This window comes from Eubalaena glacialis, chromosome 9, assembly GCF_028564815.1.
Source record: "Eubalaena glacialis isolate mEubGla1 chromosome 9, mEubGla1.1.hap2.+ XY, whole genome shotgun sequence".
NCBI classification, from domain to species: Eukaryota; Metazoa; Chordata; class Mammalia; order Artiodactyla; family Balaenidae; genus Eubalaena; species Eubalaena glacialis.
The window spans coordinates 13,392,828-13,410,075 of record NC_083724.1 but is presented as its reverse complement, the minus strand read 5'-3'; the positions used below and the strand labels follow the sequence as shown (position 1 = coordinate 13,410,075).

The 17,248-nt window shown below is 42.2% G+C and overlaps 1 protein-coding gene across 1 annotated transcript in view; it reads left to right on the top strand.

Annotated features, from left to right (window-relative positions):
* MRRF (mitochondrial ribosome recycling factor) overlaps positions 1–17,248 on the top strand; it is a 56,772-nt gene that overhangs the window by 18,093 nt on the left and 21,431 nt on the right. Inside the window, exon 5 of the mRNA XM_061199975.1 lies at positions 6,504–6,595. Within this exon, the coding sequence (XP_061055958.1) occupies positions 6,504–6,595 (92 nt within the window). The remainder of the gene's footprint in view (positions 1–6,503; positions 6,596–17,248) is intronic.

The following is a 17,248-nucleotide window of genomic DNA, read 5'->3' as shown; positions in this document are numbered from 1 at the left end:
CTGTTTGACCTTGTGTAGGTTGCGTCACTCTCTGGGTCTCCATTTCCTCATCTGTTAATATGAGGTAAAGGAATCTGAAGTCTCTCCCTATTCCGATGGTCTGTTTCAGCAGTTTTAGCCCAAAGACAGAGACCAAAGTTGAAACTGCTGGATTTGACAAACTGGGTTAGAGATATGAGTAAGAGAAAGCCCTTGCTATGAGCAGGCTGTTTCAAATAGGAGGGCTCTTGTAGCTGATGTGCTAGGCACATTTGTGAGGGGTATTACTCACTACTCCACCAATCTATTCTCTATACTGCAGCCTGAGCGAACTTGTAAAGATATCTACTGGATTATGTCATTCCCAGGCACCGAGTTTATCAGTGGCTTCAAGTAATCTTTAAGTAAAAGATGACTGTGGCCTAGGAGGCTTTGCATGAAATGGCCCCTGCCTGTCTCTGCAGACTCTCCAGTCTTGTGCCACTGTCACCCTTGCACACGGCTCTAGCCACACTAGCCTTTCAACTCCTCAAACCCTTTGCATCCTCAGGGCCTTTGCATATGCTCTTTCCTTTGCTCGGAACACTCTTGTCTGGCTAATTGCTACTCATATTTTGGATCAGAGCTTACATATTACTTTCTCAGGGAAGTCTTCTCCAATCTACCCAATCTCAATTATTCCTCCACATTTACCACTTTTATACAGTACAGTTCTTTTTCTTCATTGTACTTGTCATTATCAATAGTTATACAGTTATTTACATCTTAATTTTCCAGCTCACTTTCACTAGATTGTAAGCTTGGAATGTAGGAATCATATCTAACTTGCTCTAACTTACACCTAACACTGTGCCTGACACATGGATGCACTCAGTAAATTTTCCTCAAATGGATGAATTCTTGTCTTTAGGTTGATGGAAGGGAGACACTCATTCCTGGTGTTACTGAGGAGCAGAGTAATGGACAAAAAGGGAACTGTCAGCTCTTTCCCTTTCTGGCCCCTCTGAACCACTGAGGCCTCTCTGCCTTGTTCATCTAATCCCACAGGCACTGCGGGCCAATTTAGGGAATAGCCTCCTAATTACACAGTTTGAAGACCTCATCAGGCAGATTGCTTTTCAGAGCCAGCCACTTCTGTTATTAAATAGCAAATGGCATTCACAGAAGAAGCACCTGATTGGCCACCAGAGCATCTTATGAGGCAGGAGGAGGTATTAACAGCTTAATTTTTTCTTAGGAAGTTGGAGTATATCTTCATTTTTCAAGCAAAGCATCTTTGCCATTTCTCCAAGTTGAAATTCTGGGGGTTTTGAAAAAAAACATTTACAGTCATCTCACTAGAGAGGTTCTTTACAAGGACAGAGTGAGGAAGTGTGAGTTACATTGTCTTTTGAATTCCTTTATCTCATCTGGTGTATATATTAAACAAATAGCTCTAACTAAACATTTCCTTCCTCCAGTTTAGAAGCCGTCCATGCAGTACCCAGGTTTATAGCTTCAAAATGCTGAGCTAATCCTCACTGTGTTTATATAATTCCTTTCTGTTTCATATGCGGTTGGCTTTCTTTTCAAACCTGAGCATTTCTGTGTCATGCCGTAGAGACATGATGCAGATTTACATGCAGAATCTTTTCAGATGCATCAAGGACAGAAAACTGCGTTGCATTTGTTAAGCATGTGTCCTGCTTGATAAATGATGCAGTTGCTGCCTTCCATAAACTTGCCTGCAGCTAGAGTTAATGATTGGAAAAAAAGAAGGGAGTAAAAAAACCACAGCATGATTTGAACAAGGCAAATGAAAAAAAAATTCTGCAGGCTCCATTATTGCTCTTGTGGCAGTAAGAAAGCAAATGTGCGCTGAGCGTCTACGGTGTGACCAGGCACTGCTTTCTCATGTTTTGCTTCATGTGATCAACACGGATACTCTTTATTTTTTTATTATTATTATTATCTTTATCATTAAAAAGTGTTTTTATTTATTTATTTTTTAACATCTTTACTGGAGTATAATTGCTTTACAATGGTGTGTTAGTTTCTGCTTTATAACAAAGTGAATCAGCTGTACATATACATATTTTTTTATTATTATTATTATCTTTATCATTAAAAAGTGTTTCTATTTATTTTTTAACATCTTTACTGGAGTATAATTGCTTTACAATGGTGTGTTAGTTTCTGCTGTATAACAAAGTGAATCAGCTATACATATACATATATTCCCATATCTCTTCCCTCTTGCGTCTCCCTCCCTCCCCCCCTCCCTATCCCACCCCTCTAGGTGGTCACCAAGCACCGGGCTGATCTCCCTGTGCTATGCAGCTGCTTCCCACTAGCTATCTATTCTACATTTGGTAGTGTATATATGTCCATGCCACTCTCTCACTTTGTCCCAGCTTACCCTTCCCCTTCCCCGTGTCCTCAGGTCCATTCTCTAGTAGGTCTGCGTCTTTATTCCCGTCCTGCCCCTAGGTTCTTCATGACCATTTTTTTTTTTTTAGATTCCATATATATGTGTTAGCATACGGTATTTGTTTTTCTCTTTCTGACTTACTTCACTCTGTATGACAGACTCTAGGTCCATCCACCTCACTACAAATAACTCAATTTTGTTTCCTTTTATGGCTGAGTAATATTCCATTGTACATATGTGCCACGTCTTCTTTATCCATTCATCTCTCGATGGACACTTAGGTTGCTTCCATGTCCTGGCTATTGTAAATAGAGCTGCAATGAACATTGTGGTACATGACTCTTTTTGAATTATGGTTTTCTCAGGGTATATGCCCAGTAGTGGGATTGCTGGGTTGTATGGTAGTTCTATTTTTAGTTTTTTAAGGAACCTGCTTACTGTTTTCCATAGCGGCTGTATCAATTTACATTCCCACCAACAGTGCAAGAGGGTTCCCTTTTCTCCACACCCTCTCCAGCATTTATTGTTTGTAGATTTTTTGAGGATGGCCATTCTGACTGGTGTGAGGTGATATCTCACTGTAGTTTTGATTTGCATTTCTCTAATGATTAATGATGTTGAGCATTCTTTCATGTGTTTGTTGGCAATCTGTATATGTTCTTTGGAGAAATGTCTATTTAGGTCTTCTGCCCATTTTTGGATTGGGTTGTTTGTTTTTTTGATATTGAGCTGCATGAGCTGCTTGTAAATTTTGGAGATTAATCCTTTGTCAGTTGCTTCATTTGCAAATATTTTCTCCCATTCTGAGGGTTGTCTTTCCATCTTGTTTATGGTTTCCTTTGCTGTACAAAAGCTTTTACGGATACTCTTTAAAATTAAAGTTTATTCCATTTTATAGATGAGGAAACTGAGGCTCAGAGAAGTAGAATCTCTTCTGCAGGTTCACGCTGTTGTGTTAGAGCCAAGATTTGAGCATGGGTCTGTTGGACTCTAAAGGCTGTGCTCCTTTCACCATCCATTCGTTAATTCCACAAATATTTTTTGAGTCCCTGCAAGTCAGCTGTTGACTGGAACCCGGATTGTCAAGGATTTGTTCACCTGTCTACAAAAGTTTCATCGTCTTTTGTCCTGTAGCGTAGACATGCACATAGACGCGAATGAGTTAGATTTATTAGTTTAAGAACAGTAATAGCAGACATTGCTAATTGATCGCAGCACGCTTGCCTGCCTGACCCCAGGTGGGGTCTGTGATCTTTCTCGACCCAGTACTCCAAGCAGCTGCAACCAGTGAGTCAGTGTTATCACTGGAGAGCAGCCTCCTGGTGGGCATCCCTTCAGTGAGGGGGTAAAAGCTAGGAGAGGGAAATGCGATAGAAGTATACGCCTTTTTGTCTGAACCACGAGTAGTTCAGAAGTCACGTTGGGAAAATGACTATAATTCCCTGTGTTTCTGTATCCTTCCATATCAAACTAAAATATACACGTTTAGAGTATTTTAGAACTACCTCTTTTAGTAGATTTCTTTGCAAATGAAACCTCTCTTGGTTCACATTTTTTATGCATGTGAAAGGTCACAGAACATGTATAAAATAGTATAGAATAAGGGTTTTTTTTTGTGTGGGGGGGGTTATAAACATGAAGTAAAAGTAAGTAGATGAGTTTTTCTAGCAGGTCTGAGTCAGTGCATTAATATACTCACTCAACCAGCTTTTACTGAGCACTTCCCACACACTAGGCCCTGAGCCTGGGACTGGGAATACGTAAATACTGAGACATAGTTGCTGCCCAGCTTGGAAGCAGCAGTGGGTACTCCCTTGCTTGCCTGGGAAGGCTGTGTGGCAACACTTGGGTCAGAGTGTGAAAGGAGGGTGGTGGTGGTGGGATGGTCCAGCTGAGTTATCAGTCAGTCAGTCAGTGAGAAGCTTCAGAAAAGGAAGGTTAGGAGACTTGAAATCAGGCTGCTCCTTCAAAGTGGTCATTCTCCTTTTATTGTTAACTTTAGAAATCTGTGTTTCATTTTATTATGGAAGATGGCAGTTTTCTTGCCGAGGAAAATTTCATTTCTTCATCCAGCTCTTTTATTTACCTTGGCCATACCCTTTATACACCAGACCTAGTTCCAAATTCTTTTTGGCGATTAGAAAAAAAATCAAATTCCCTGTGCCACAATTACTGAATACATTGAGCCAGGGGATCTGGAAGGTAACAGAGACAAAGTAACGTCACTGGATGGAGAGTTGAGGAGCGAAGTCTCCTCTTAACTCTGCCGGTAACTGGAAGCATGACGGGCGAGGTCTTCACTCCCTTGCTCTTGGTTTTCAGGGACTGTATCTCTGTATGAGGGATGTGACCTTTACCAGCAGGTCCCTGCATTCGTAAGGAAGGGACTGTACCTGGTTATGTCCCAGGTCCCTTCCAGCTCCAGTAGTCTATGGTCAGAGGTACATTTTAAGAATTTACAGTTTTAAGCAGTGGACACACTGTTAAATTCTGTAGCCCGAGGGGATGGTTCGTCTGCATGTGGAATGCCAGTTTGTCTTTTTGACCTTATGATAATATGTCATGTCCCTGTAGAATTCAGGTCATTTAAAAATGAAATGGATGAGGTTTCTAGGCACTCCCTTAAAAAACAAAACAAAACCTGGAAAAGTAAAATAGGTGTGCAACAAACCCCATTTATTTAAACCAGAAAGTCTAGGGAGGAGCTCAAGGCTGGGAATTGGCTCTGTGAATCCAAGCAATGTGGATTGGCTCTGGTCAAACCTAAAATTCTTTTGAAAATGTCAGAGGCCTTGTTTTCATGAATTCCACATTGTCATGCCAGTGAAATTATCTTTCTTCCACACTGCTTTCTTTTATGCTTTAGGATTGCAAGCCAGGTGTGGTTATAATGTTGCTTGAGGTGAGATGAGGCACTTGGGGAAATCAGTGTACCAGTGTGCCACCTGGCACGTTAGAGAGCAAGGCTGTGTCAGAAGAGACCCTGGAGGATGTCAGGACAGCAGTGCATCAGGGAATAATATTCAGTATTCTGAAATAAGCCATAATGGAAAAGAATATGAAAAAGAATATGTATAACTGAATCACTTTGCTGTACAGCAGAAATTAACACAACATTGTAAAACAACTATACTTCAATAAAATAAATTTTAAAAAATAAGAGGGACTTCCCTGGCGGTGCAGTGGTTAAGACTCTGCGCTTCCACTGCAGGGGGCATGGGTTCGATCCCTGTTCGGAGAACTGAGATCCTGCATCCCGCATGCCTCGTGATGCGGTCACAAAAAAAAAAAAAAAAAAAAGACAGCAGTGCATCAGCTAAGTGATGATATCAGCTCGTCGTTATTTGGGGGTTTTGTGCGTTCTTCATTTATTGAATACGTTTATATAATAGCGCTCCTTGCCTGGGTGTTACAGGCACCCAGGCACAGAACAAGATGCATGGCTCATGTTGCCTCATTTAATCCTCTTTGAGGTACAGTACTGCAGGGTCTCAGATTACAACATGGAGGCTCAGAGAAGTCAAGCTTGTTGCCTAGGGTCACATGGTTAGCAGAGCTGGGATTTGAGCTGAGATCTTTCATGCTACCTTTCTTGGTGCACACACCAGCAGAGATTCATTGCTCATGCCAAAACATGAGTGAGGTTGGTGTGAGCATAGATGCGAATGAGTTAAATTTATTTACTCATTTCAAATCGGCACTGGTATATTTTGAGTGTAAAATGTCAACTGGAATTTTTAATGTATAAAATCTTTCAGCTGTCTTTACACCAGTCTTTGCACAGATCAGCCCTCCTCCCTTGAGGATTTATTGTGGTTTTGATCTGTGTTGCCTCAAACCATTGAAATCTTTTCAAAGAAGCAGAGCTGTTTTCTTTTTCTTTTTTCTTTCTCTTTGCTTTTTCCCTCCCGCAGTACACTAGTACCAGGAGTGGACATAGTTTGCTATTCAGCTTGATCAAAGCACTCTACACCAATGTAACTTCCTGATCTTACTGGTAACAGAACTAAATGTTTCCATGTTCTGCCAAGATGGGTTGCCAGTTATCGATGGAGGGCTTGCATCTGGTAATAATTATTTACTAATTCTGTTTACCTTTTGATCTGGTTTTCAGTGTACAGCTGCAGCTATCAAGGCTATAAGAGAAAGTGGAATGAATCTGAACCCAGAAGTGGAAGGGACGCTAATTCGGGTACCCATTCCCAAGTACGTCTGGCTGAAATTCACATATTTTGACGTAATGGGGCAGTTGTCTTTGGAAGGAAACCAACACTCCATGATTCTGTTAGACTGATAGTGTACTTTACCTGTACGTCTCATCCTGGCAGACTCCAGCATCTTTTGAGATCCGGTTTACTTATTCAGATGCAGCAGTGAATCTGACAAAGTTCTTGTCCTCATGTATTTTACATTCTGATTGGGAAGATAGGACACATAAATAAAGTCATTCCAAATAATGAAATGCTGTGAGGAAAGAGAAGGCAATGTGATCCAGTAGAGAGTGCCTTGATGAGAGTGATGGTGGCAGGGACAGCTTTAGCTGGGGAGGACTCTAAGGGAAGTCACATTTTGACTGACAGTTGAATGATGAGGAAGAGCCAGCCTAGGGGAAGAGCTTTCCAGGCAGAGTGAACAGATAGCCCAAAGGCCCGGAGTCTGAAAGATCTCGACACTTGTAATCTCTAACCCAAGTTCCTTGAAGAGTCATTTTCCCATTAATCCTCACTTGTAGAAGAATTTTAGGCATAAGAACAGAATATTGTTAATTACATAAATATATAGAACTTAGAGTTTCAAATGCATAAAATGTATGTTTTTAAATTAAAAAAGAAATGATAAGACCTTGGTATATTTGATGAAGAGAAAGCCATTGTGTCTGAAACTCAGTGAGGGAGGGAGAGAGTGGGGCTGGGGGTGATGGGTTGGTGAGAGGATGGTGCTCTAGGCATTACAGGCCGCAGTAAGGAGTGGGGGCTGTGCCCTCATTGTAGTGGGAAGCCATTGGAAGCACTTAAGCAGAGGAGTGATATGATCTGATGTTGACTTTTCGGAGGTCTCTCTGGCTGCCAATTAACAAGTGGAATGTAGGGAGACAGGGCAGACGCAGGGAGCATAGTCAGGAGGCCACTGCAGTAGTCCAGGTGAGATATAAATCTTCTCAGATTCCATAGCAGGCAGAATCAGTTTCTCCTTCTGTAATCTCATTTCTTAGTTGTTTCTAAACCCCTGTTCCTACACAGTGCCTCACATCTAGCAAGTCCCAAATAAGTGTTGAATTCATTCATTCAGTCACTCAACAAATATTTATTAAGCACTAACTACATGCCAGGCCCTTTTCTAGTTGTTGAGATAGGGCAGTAAACAAACAACAAGAAGCCCCCATCCTCCCAGGGCTTACTTTATTGTCGGGTAGGCACAGTAAAAAGAGAAACAAATAAATACGTAATGTAATGTCAGGTGATGATAAGGACTATGAAGAAAAATAAGCAGGCTAAGGGGATAGAGAGAGTTGGGGGTTTTATTGTAGGCAAGAAGGTTCAGGAAGGAAGTTACGTTGGAGCAGAGACCTAAGTGAAATGAATGAATGAAGCTTCCAAATAACTAGAAGAGAAGTGGAGTGTGACACTTGCTGAGTCATTGTGTGCCACACATCATCCTGTATTCCTTTATATAGATTGCCTCATTTGTCACGCAATCTCTGTAAAGTAGGTTTTTCCCCAGGTGTGGAAATTTAGGGTCAGAGAGGTAAAGTAATATCTCTGAGGTCACACAGCTTATGCTGAAGCTGAGACCTAAACCCAGGTTTAGTTGATTCTAACGCCTCATCATGTACCCATGCTAGCAACAAGAATTAATACCAACACTGAGAGTCCAGGGACTTTCCCACTGAACTTGTTTCTTGCTTTATGGCCAGAAAATGGCCTCCTTATTCCATTGTGTACTCGGTACTCTGTGAGTCAGAATTAACACTCTGCTTTGAAACCATGTTAATTGGGAGCAATATAACCTAGGGTTTAAGAAGCAAATAAACCTGAGTTCAAGTCCAGTACCTGTTTGCTTGGTTAGTTCATTGATTCGCTTAGCAAATTTTCTACCAATGTGTTATGTTCCAGTCTCTGTGCTGGGTGCTGGGGATGTATGTGGACCTGATGTTTGCCTTTGTGGAATTCAAGGCTGTGCTGGGCCCCTTGTTTATATTACCGGCAGCTTACTTGTGGAATTTACTCTTACCCATAGTTTATAGATGAAAAAATTGAAATTCAGAGAAATAAAGAGAGTTGCTGAAGATCACATGGCCAGTTAGTAGCAGTCAGGATTTGAATCCTGAGTTTTTCTGTTACCATAGTCCGGGCTCTTTCTCCTGCACTCTCTATATAGATGGGTAATTCTGGAAAGTGCCAAGTGTACTCATGGACATCAGAAGCAAGACTTGCAAGTGGAATGGATAGTAGTCAGCAGCTTTACTTTTTCATTCTTGCTCTCCTGTCTGTGAAATCTTGGAAAAGCCACTTAACCTCCCTGAGCCTCGGGTTCCTGATGCACAGGCTGGAGGGGTTGTTCTCAGTGGTCTGCCAGGTCCCCTCTGGAGCTCCAGAGTGCTGTGATGCTGTGAATTTATGCCACTAAATGCTCGTTGCTGACTTGGATTCTTCTTAGGGTGGCCCATTGTAGGTCATATGTTTCTTTCAAAGAGCTCGTTGATATAATGTGCGCCTCTGCAGCCCCACACGAGTTAATGATTGCCCTTGTGCATTGTATATAAGTTTGAAAGATCAGTGAGTTTAACTTGAATTTCCAAAGACACGGGGATCTGTTACATTATATTTTGCATTATTTTATGTTGGTTAATGGGTGTAATCCAAGAGAAAGTTGACGGACCAAAACCGTCTGCTCCTGCAAACCTCATTTTTTATATACTTTCTTCCCTTTGACAAGGTGGTAAGGTTATGAGGCCCCTCACTGAATTATACGTTTGGCAGTTTTCCAGATAAAAAATGAATGATCTGTTCTTTATTACGGAGGCTGTGTCATGTGAGAGGATAAAGGCTGATTTAGATGTAAAGAGGACCAAGGTTTTTATTTGGTTTTGGCAGTGACTTCCATATGACTCTGGGCACGTCACCCTAACAGCTTGCTGCCTTCTAGCTCCGTATTTGTAAAATAAATGAAATAATACATAATGATAGCTAGAGCTTTGGTGAGATTAGCAGAGAAAATAGATTAAGTAGCGTGATCTCCTTAGAGGAAAGAAGCTATATAAATGTAAGATACTAATATTATTTCAGTAGACGTAAATTTTTCCATATATACATAATTTTACTTTAGGAGAAAAGGAAGGAGTGAGGAAGGGGACTGATATGTTGAGTACCTACTATGTGCCAGGAACTGTTAGGTGCTTGACATATACAGGAAAAGTGGAAAAGTCTAACGGTTAAATTTGTGCCTTGGTATCACAAAAGCATGAAATTGAGTTCTGACTTTTCTGCTTTTTAGCTGTGTGACAATGGCAACTGTCTCTACCTCTCTGAATCTCAGAGAGCTCCTCTGTAAAATATTTATGGGACTGGCCTTACATAGTTATTGGGAGATTTCAGTGAGATAATGTGCACAAAGCTTTTGATGTTTAGCAGGCACCCAGTTAATGCTAGCAAATGTTCCTTCATTCCTTTTCATAAATAGATAGGCACATCCCTCCCTTCAAAGGATGGGGAAACTGAGATTCCAGGAGGTGAGGCATTGGCTCCAGGTCACACAGCTGGTAATTGGCAAAGCTGCAAGGAGGAAAATAACACACTAAAGCTTATGTTAGGAGTTTGGGAGGTGGGAGGGAATCAGAAGCATAAATTCCCATGATCAGTTTCTGATGATAAAATTTCCAAGTTTAGTTCTATAAAAATTTACCTTTCCTGGTTGATTGTGATTCTTCCTCTGCCTAATGATAGTTTGCAAGTTTGCTTTTTTGCCTTCACTCTGGATGATGCCCAGAGCTAAGTTTTATTTTCAGTTGCAACAGATCTCAGCTGGTACCTCACCCTCATCACACTCCTCTGATTCTTATATTCTTATTTAAATGAGTCTACTGAGTACGTGACTCTTCCTATAATCTGCCTCCGATCATTTTGGGAAGTAGGCGGAGAATAAATCCTAAAGCAATAACAGGTCAAACTTGGAGCCCGGGTGGTGCATATCACCAAGCCTTCTTTTCAAAGCCTCTGCGAATCCAGCTGCGTGTGGCTATGCGCAGGTTTTTCTCCTGGCTGTCCTCAGTAAAATGACATTGGACCTCACAGGCTCTGGGTTACATTCGTCCGCAGTGACACTGTGTATAGCTTTTGTTTTCTTCTCTGGCCAGTGTTCTTCCATTTAGAACAGTCCGTCAACTGGACGGATTCTTTGAACATTCCTGTTAATCAAGATTCACTGAAATAGTTTCTTCTATTTTTCTTTCTTATTTATGTAATCAAGTTCTGGGTCCTATTTATAAACCACCTGCACTACAGGTGTAATGCCTGGAGGTACTGTGCTGAATGCTTGAGGGTTTCTCCCTGAATTCTCACACCACCGCTCTGAGGTTGGGAGACTGCTCTTATGCCCACTTGCCTGATGGAAGACCTGAAGCTCCCAGGAGTCAGTGCCCGCTGTCATAGGGCTACCAAGGGGCAGAAGCACGATGGAACTCAAGTCTTACTTACTGCCTTTTTCCCTGTTCTTTTCTCCGGATAGCAGCTTTTTCTGGTATATCAGTCTTCCACTTCTTAATCAGGGACCCTGAAACGTTTTGAGCAGTTTATTTTGATCAGAGGCCCCACCCCATTCACATCTTCATTATGCCCCCAAACAAACAAACAAATACTCCCTTACTTACTGTTTTACCAAATATTGATGAGAAAACCACACAAAGTAGAATGAGGGTGCTTTGGTTTGAGAGCACTGAGTTCGTGTCTGGCTTTAAAGAAAGCTGTAAGGAATCATGAATTCACCGAAGAAATGAAAGTGCTTAAGATTGACTCATTCCCCCGCGAAGTTGCATCCTTCCTGTATTGTCCTCCTCTTTCATTATTTCTTGTCAGTGTCTGCGTTGGTTTTACTTTAAGTAGGATTAAATTAAAAAGTACCGGGCTTCCCTGGTGGCGCAGTGGTTGAGAATCTGCCTGCCAATGCAGGGGACACGGGTTCGAGCCCTGGTCTGGGAGGATCCCACATGCCGCGGAGCAACTGCGCCCGTGAGCCACAACTACTGAGCCTGCGCGTCTGGAGCCTGTGCTCCGCAAAAAGAGATTCCGCGACAGTGAGAGGCCTGTGCACCGCGATGAAGAGTGGCCCCCGCTTGCCACAACTAGAGAAAGCCCTCGCACAGAAACGAAGACCCAACACAGCCATAAATAAATAAAAATAAATAAATTTAAGAATCCCTTCTACTTGCTCATTGAATAAAATTTTAAAAATAAAAATAAAAAAAAATAAAAAAGTACCTCCATCCTATTCTCCATAGGGCACTACTTTTAGCACGTTGATTTTCCAGATTTTTTTCTGTGCAACTTCAGACACGTGTAAATCTCCTTCTCCATCTTTCTTATAATGGTATGGGATTATATTACACGCACTCTTATGCAGTTTCTTTTCTTTCTTTAAAAATTTATTTATTTATTTATTTTTGGCTGTGTTGGGTCTTCGTTGCTGCACGCAGGCTTTCTTCTAGCTGCAGTGAACGGGGGCTACTCTTCGTTGCGGTGCGCGGGCTTCTCATTGCAGTGGCTTCTCTTGTTGCAGAGCACGGGCTCTAAGCGCCTGGGCTTCAGTAGTTGCGGCATGTGGGCTCAGTAGTTGTGGCTCGCGGGCTCTAGAGCGCAGGCTCAGTAGTTGTAGTGCACGGGCTTAGTTGCTCCACGGCATGTGGGGTCTTCCCAGACCAGGGCTCGAACCCGTGTCCCCTGCATTGGCAGGCGGATTCTTAACCACTGCGCCACCAGGGAAGCCCCTGCAGTTTCTTTTTTTTAACTTAACGTGTCATTGCTCTCTCTGAGGAGAGTTCTTCCTTACTCTTTTTAAGGGATACGTAGCGCTTGCATGTTACGTATAACATTAAATCGTTCTCAATTGTTGAATATCTTGGTCGTTTAAAATTTTTTCTCGTTTACTAACAGTGTCGTAATGATCTCCTAAGGATCTTCCTGTTCTTCTGCTGGGAATGGGAAGTGGTAGAGGCGGGACCGTAATTGGGGAAGAAGTGAATGGAATGTGGGGGGCCTTGGTGTAGCTTTTGTTCCTTGATTGTCTCAGTGCTTGTTTGCACCAGTGTGCTGCATATTGCTGAGCTTCTTGGAGGCATGGACACTTCAGGGCCAAACAACCATCTGCAACACACCCGAGTGACCCCTCCAGTGGTCCTCAGACCCAAACTTGACGTCACTCTCTTAGGAAACCCCATTGATATTTGAAGGGCCTTCCTGGCTCACTGCATGGCAATAATAATATTAAGCAAAGTGACTACTTACTGAGTGCAAACTGTATTCTAGGCCTTATGCTATATTACTTAAGTCATTCTATTATTCCCTATTTTTTATACATGAGCTAAGTAAGCCTGAGAGAGGTTAAATAGCTTGTTCAAGTTCATTTAGCTAATAAGGATAGAGTTGTGCAGGATTTAAATATGGGTCTGCTTGACATCAAAGTCTATTCTTAACGTCTATGGACCTCTGAGAGCACTTTTTCTTTTTGTAATAAGGGGCAGTAATTGGTATTTTAAAATTTAATTATATACCAACCCAAACCATGTGGAGCATAATTGCCAAAGCTCAGATCAGGATGCATAATCTGAAATGAATTTATGTGCCACTTTTTGGTGTGAGAAGCACTCTGGAATATAAAGTATTTGTTTTTTGTTTTTTTTTTAGTTAACTTTATTGAAGTGTAACTTACATATAAAACATGAACCCATTTCAAGTGTACATGATGATGAATTTTGACAAATATAGGTCAAATATATATCTTGACTGTAACCACCATCTCAGTCAAGATATCGACCAGTTCGGTCATCTTGAAAGTTCCCCATGACCCTTTGCAAGTCCTCTGGCCCCAGGTGACCACTTAACTGCGTTTATGAGAATATAAAGTTTTTATGCTGAAATGTGAAACTTCTAGGGTATTTGTAAATTTATTCAGCAGATATTTATTAGCACCTACTATGTGTCAGGCATAGTTCTAGACATGGAGGACACAGCAGTGAATAAGCTAGACAAAGCCTCTGCCTTTGTGGAACTTCTACTGGGGAAATGGACAGTAACACACACATGCAGTGTGTGTGTCAGCTGGCCATATTTTTCTCTCTGTGGAGAAAAAAAATAAAGGATGTCATAGATGGGGTAGTGAGCCGGTGCAGTTTTAAGTAGTGTGTTCACGGAAGGCTTCGGGGGAAGGTGATATTTGAGCAGAGAGCTGAGGACATGAGAGAGCAGACTAGGCTTATATTCAGTACTAAGGCAGAGGAAGCAGCAAGTGCAGAAGCCCTGAGGTGAGGGTCCACCTAGGGTGTTCAGGGAATAGTGAGAGCACTCATGTGTCTGTAGCAGAACAAGGAAGGGGAGAGAAATAGGAGATGAGGTCAGAGTGAAATGGAGAGGCCAGTATCATGTAAAGTCTTTCTATTAGTGTTCTCCAGAGAAAAAGAACCAACAGGATATATATATATCCATACACACACATGTATATACATACATATATGTAGATAGATTGATGTATGTATGTATATGTGTGTGTGTGTGTGTATAAAGAGATTTATTATAAAGAATTGGCTAATGTGAATATGGAGGCTGACAAGTCCCAAGATCTGCAGTCTTGGGAGACAAACTGGGGACTCAGGAGAGCTGATGGTGTGGGTCTGATCTGAGCCTGAAGTGCCTGAGAACCAGGAGAACTGATGGTGTAGTTCCAGGCTAAAGGCCAGGAGGCTTGAGACCCAGGAAGTGCCGATGTTTCAGTTTGAGTCGAAGGCAGGAAAAAACCATTGTTCCAGCTTGAAGGCAGTCAGGCAGGAGGAATTCCTTCTTATTCAGGGGAATTCCCTATTATTTTTGTTTTAATGCAGGCCTTCAACTGATTGAATGAGGCCCACCTATATTAGGGAGGGCAGTCTGCTTTACTCAGTCTATTGATTTAAATGTTCAACTCATCCCAAAACACCCTCATAGAAACACCCAGAATAATGTTTGACCAAATATCTGGGCACACTTGTGACATATAAAATTAACCATCATAGTCCTAATAGACCCTTGTAAGGATTTTGGCTTCTACCTGGAGTGAAATGGGAAGTCACTGGAGGATTTTGAGCTAGAGAGGGACATGATCTGATTTAGGTTTTGAAAGGGTCATTCTGCCTGCTATTTTGAGAATTATACTGTAGGAAGGCGAGGGTGAAAGCAGGGACTGGTTAGGAGCTATTGTAGTAATCTAGGTACGGTGCCTGGACTAGTGTGGTAATGGTGTTGGTTAGAAGTGGTCAGATTCTGGGTACATTTTAAAGGAAAAGCTGCCAGGATTTGCTGACAGATTGGTTGTAAATTTAGGAAGAAGGAACTCAAAGATGACTTCAAGGTTTTTGGCCTGAGCAACTGGAAGGATGGAGTTGCCATTTACTGAGATAGGGCAGATGTGGGAGGACAGGCTGGGTGTGAGGGAAGAGCAGGTTTTTTCCATATTTATTTTGAGATTCTACTAGACATCCAAGTGGAGAGGTCAAGTAGGCTGTTAGGTATGTAAGTTTAGAGTTCTGGTGACAGGTGTTGGCTCAAGAGAGAAATCTGGGAAGCATGAACATGTAGAAGAAGCCATGAAATTAGATGAGATTATTTTAGAGAGTAAATACAGATAATGAAGAGAAGAGTTTGGGAACTGAGCCTTGGACAGTCCACATCAAGGTTTATGGGTCAGGGTGATAAGGAGGAACCAGCAAGAGAGACTGAGAATAAGTGGCCAGAGAACTAGGAGAGTGTGGGGTCCTGGAAACAAAGGAATTGTTTTAAAGGGGAAGGACTCATCAGCTACACCAGATATCGCTGACGGGTCAAGGAAGAGAAGGTCTAAGAATTGATCATTGGATTTAGCAACATGATTTATTTATCAGTTAATCTCTGGGTATAAAGGAAAGCACAAGGGCTTTGGGGTTAGACAGACCTAGGTTCAAATCCCTGTTCTCTCATTCTCTGGGTATATCAGCTTGGGTCCTCTGAAAACAGATGCCAGGACAGAATTAGATGTGCAAGAGATTTATGGGCAGAAAGGCCTATGAAAGAGACAGGGTGCGGGTCTGCCACTGGTGAAGAAAGGAGAAGAGGAGGACTGGGTAGAAGACGCCTCACACTGCAGTGCATTTTTGAGAAGGTCAGCCGGGCTGATGGGGCGTTCCTGAGCGAAGATTGCCCATCAAAGGAGTCCCTGTGCCACGGGTGGCCATTGGCTGACAGCGGCCTGGGGAATGTGCTCACTGTAGTGACCTTGGGCAAGTCATTATATTTTGGAAGCTTCAGCCTCCTTATCTGTAAAATGGGCGTTATTTCTGATTTTTTTGAAGAATAATGGGATGTTATATGTGATACTCCTATTGTGAAGCCTGGTGTGTCATAAGCTTTAATTCCTTTTTCTTATAGTATTTGTTATTATCTAATTCTCCTGGTTAAGGAGTTCTTGGAAACATTCTTTTTCTGGTTATTTGGGAGTAAAACCAACGATATTTTCTGTTTGCTGACTGCTCTTTCAGTCCTTAACACTCTCTTTCCCTCTCTTCCTCACTAACCCCCTCCCCCAGCCCCATGTTCATTTTTTTTTCCTATCTTTTCCTCCATTTTTAGGGGTGGGAGGAGTTGAGTCATTATGTTTTAATTATCTTGGAATTTAAGTTGCTCAGGAACACTGTAGTTTGTTTGTTAATGAGCACTTGGTTTGTTCCTTGAATATGAATTATGGTGACCAAGACCTCCTGGAAGGTATATCCCAAAGAAGAAAACCCGCTGACTAGTCCTGCCTGTGGTGTGAGATTTGCTTAGTATTTCTGGAAAAGCGAAGGGACCTTGGCTCTTCTTGACACCCTCAGCCCACTGAACTGCTCCCCAAGGCCTCACAATTGTTGGATAATTGCCATCATTGGCTCCCACTTTTCCTTCAGGCGTTGTTAGTGATGATAGACCTTATGCCTAGGCCAGGCTCCTGCCCTCAGACTTTGTTCCAAGGTGACAGCATGGAGGAGAATTCTCCTTGGGATCGGACCAGGCAGTTTCACCAAATTACAGTTAAAAGCCCTGGGTTGTGGTTCTCCTAGGCTGGATTCTCTTTCACAGGTGTTTTTCGTAGCACATGCTGATGTACAGTCTCTCATGGATGATGACCAGGTTTTTCTAGGGAGAGCAGCTGGTACGGCAGGGTAGCAGGGTCCCCAGGCTGAGTTAAACAGGGAGGGGTAGCTGCTGTGCAGCCAGGGAGAGCTGGAATTGATACCTGGAGGAGCCAGGGTTACAGTCAGAACAACTTGAATAAGGGAACCAAAGAAATGAGTTGTGTGACCTTAGGCTAGTTACTTCAACTCTCTGAGTCTCGGTTTCCTCATCTGTAAAATGCGGTAGTAGCAATATTTACTTTTCTGAAAAGTTATTGGGAGAAACTCTTGTGGGGGATAAAGGGGAGAGGGAGCAGGAGTAGACAAGGAGAGCCTTTAGACCGTGATGCAGGTCTGATACCAGTGAAGAAAGGAAAGAAATTCACTAAATGAGAAATAATATTATTTTTAAAATCTTCCTTATCAAGTTAACTGTTGTTGCTGAGCGTTCCCGTGACTTTTTCTGCGTGGTGATTGTTAACTGTTATGGGGAA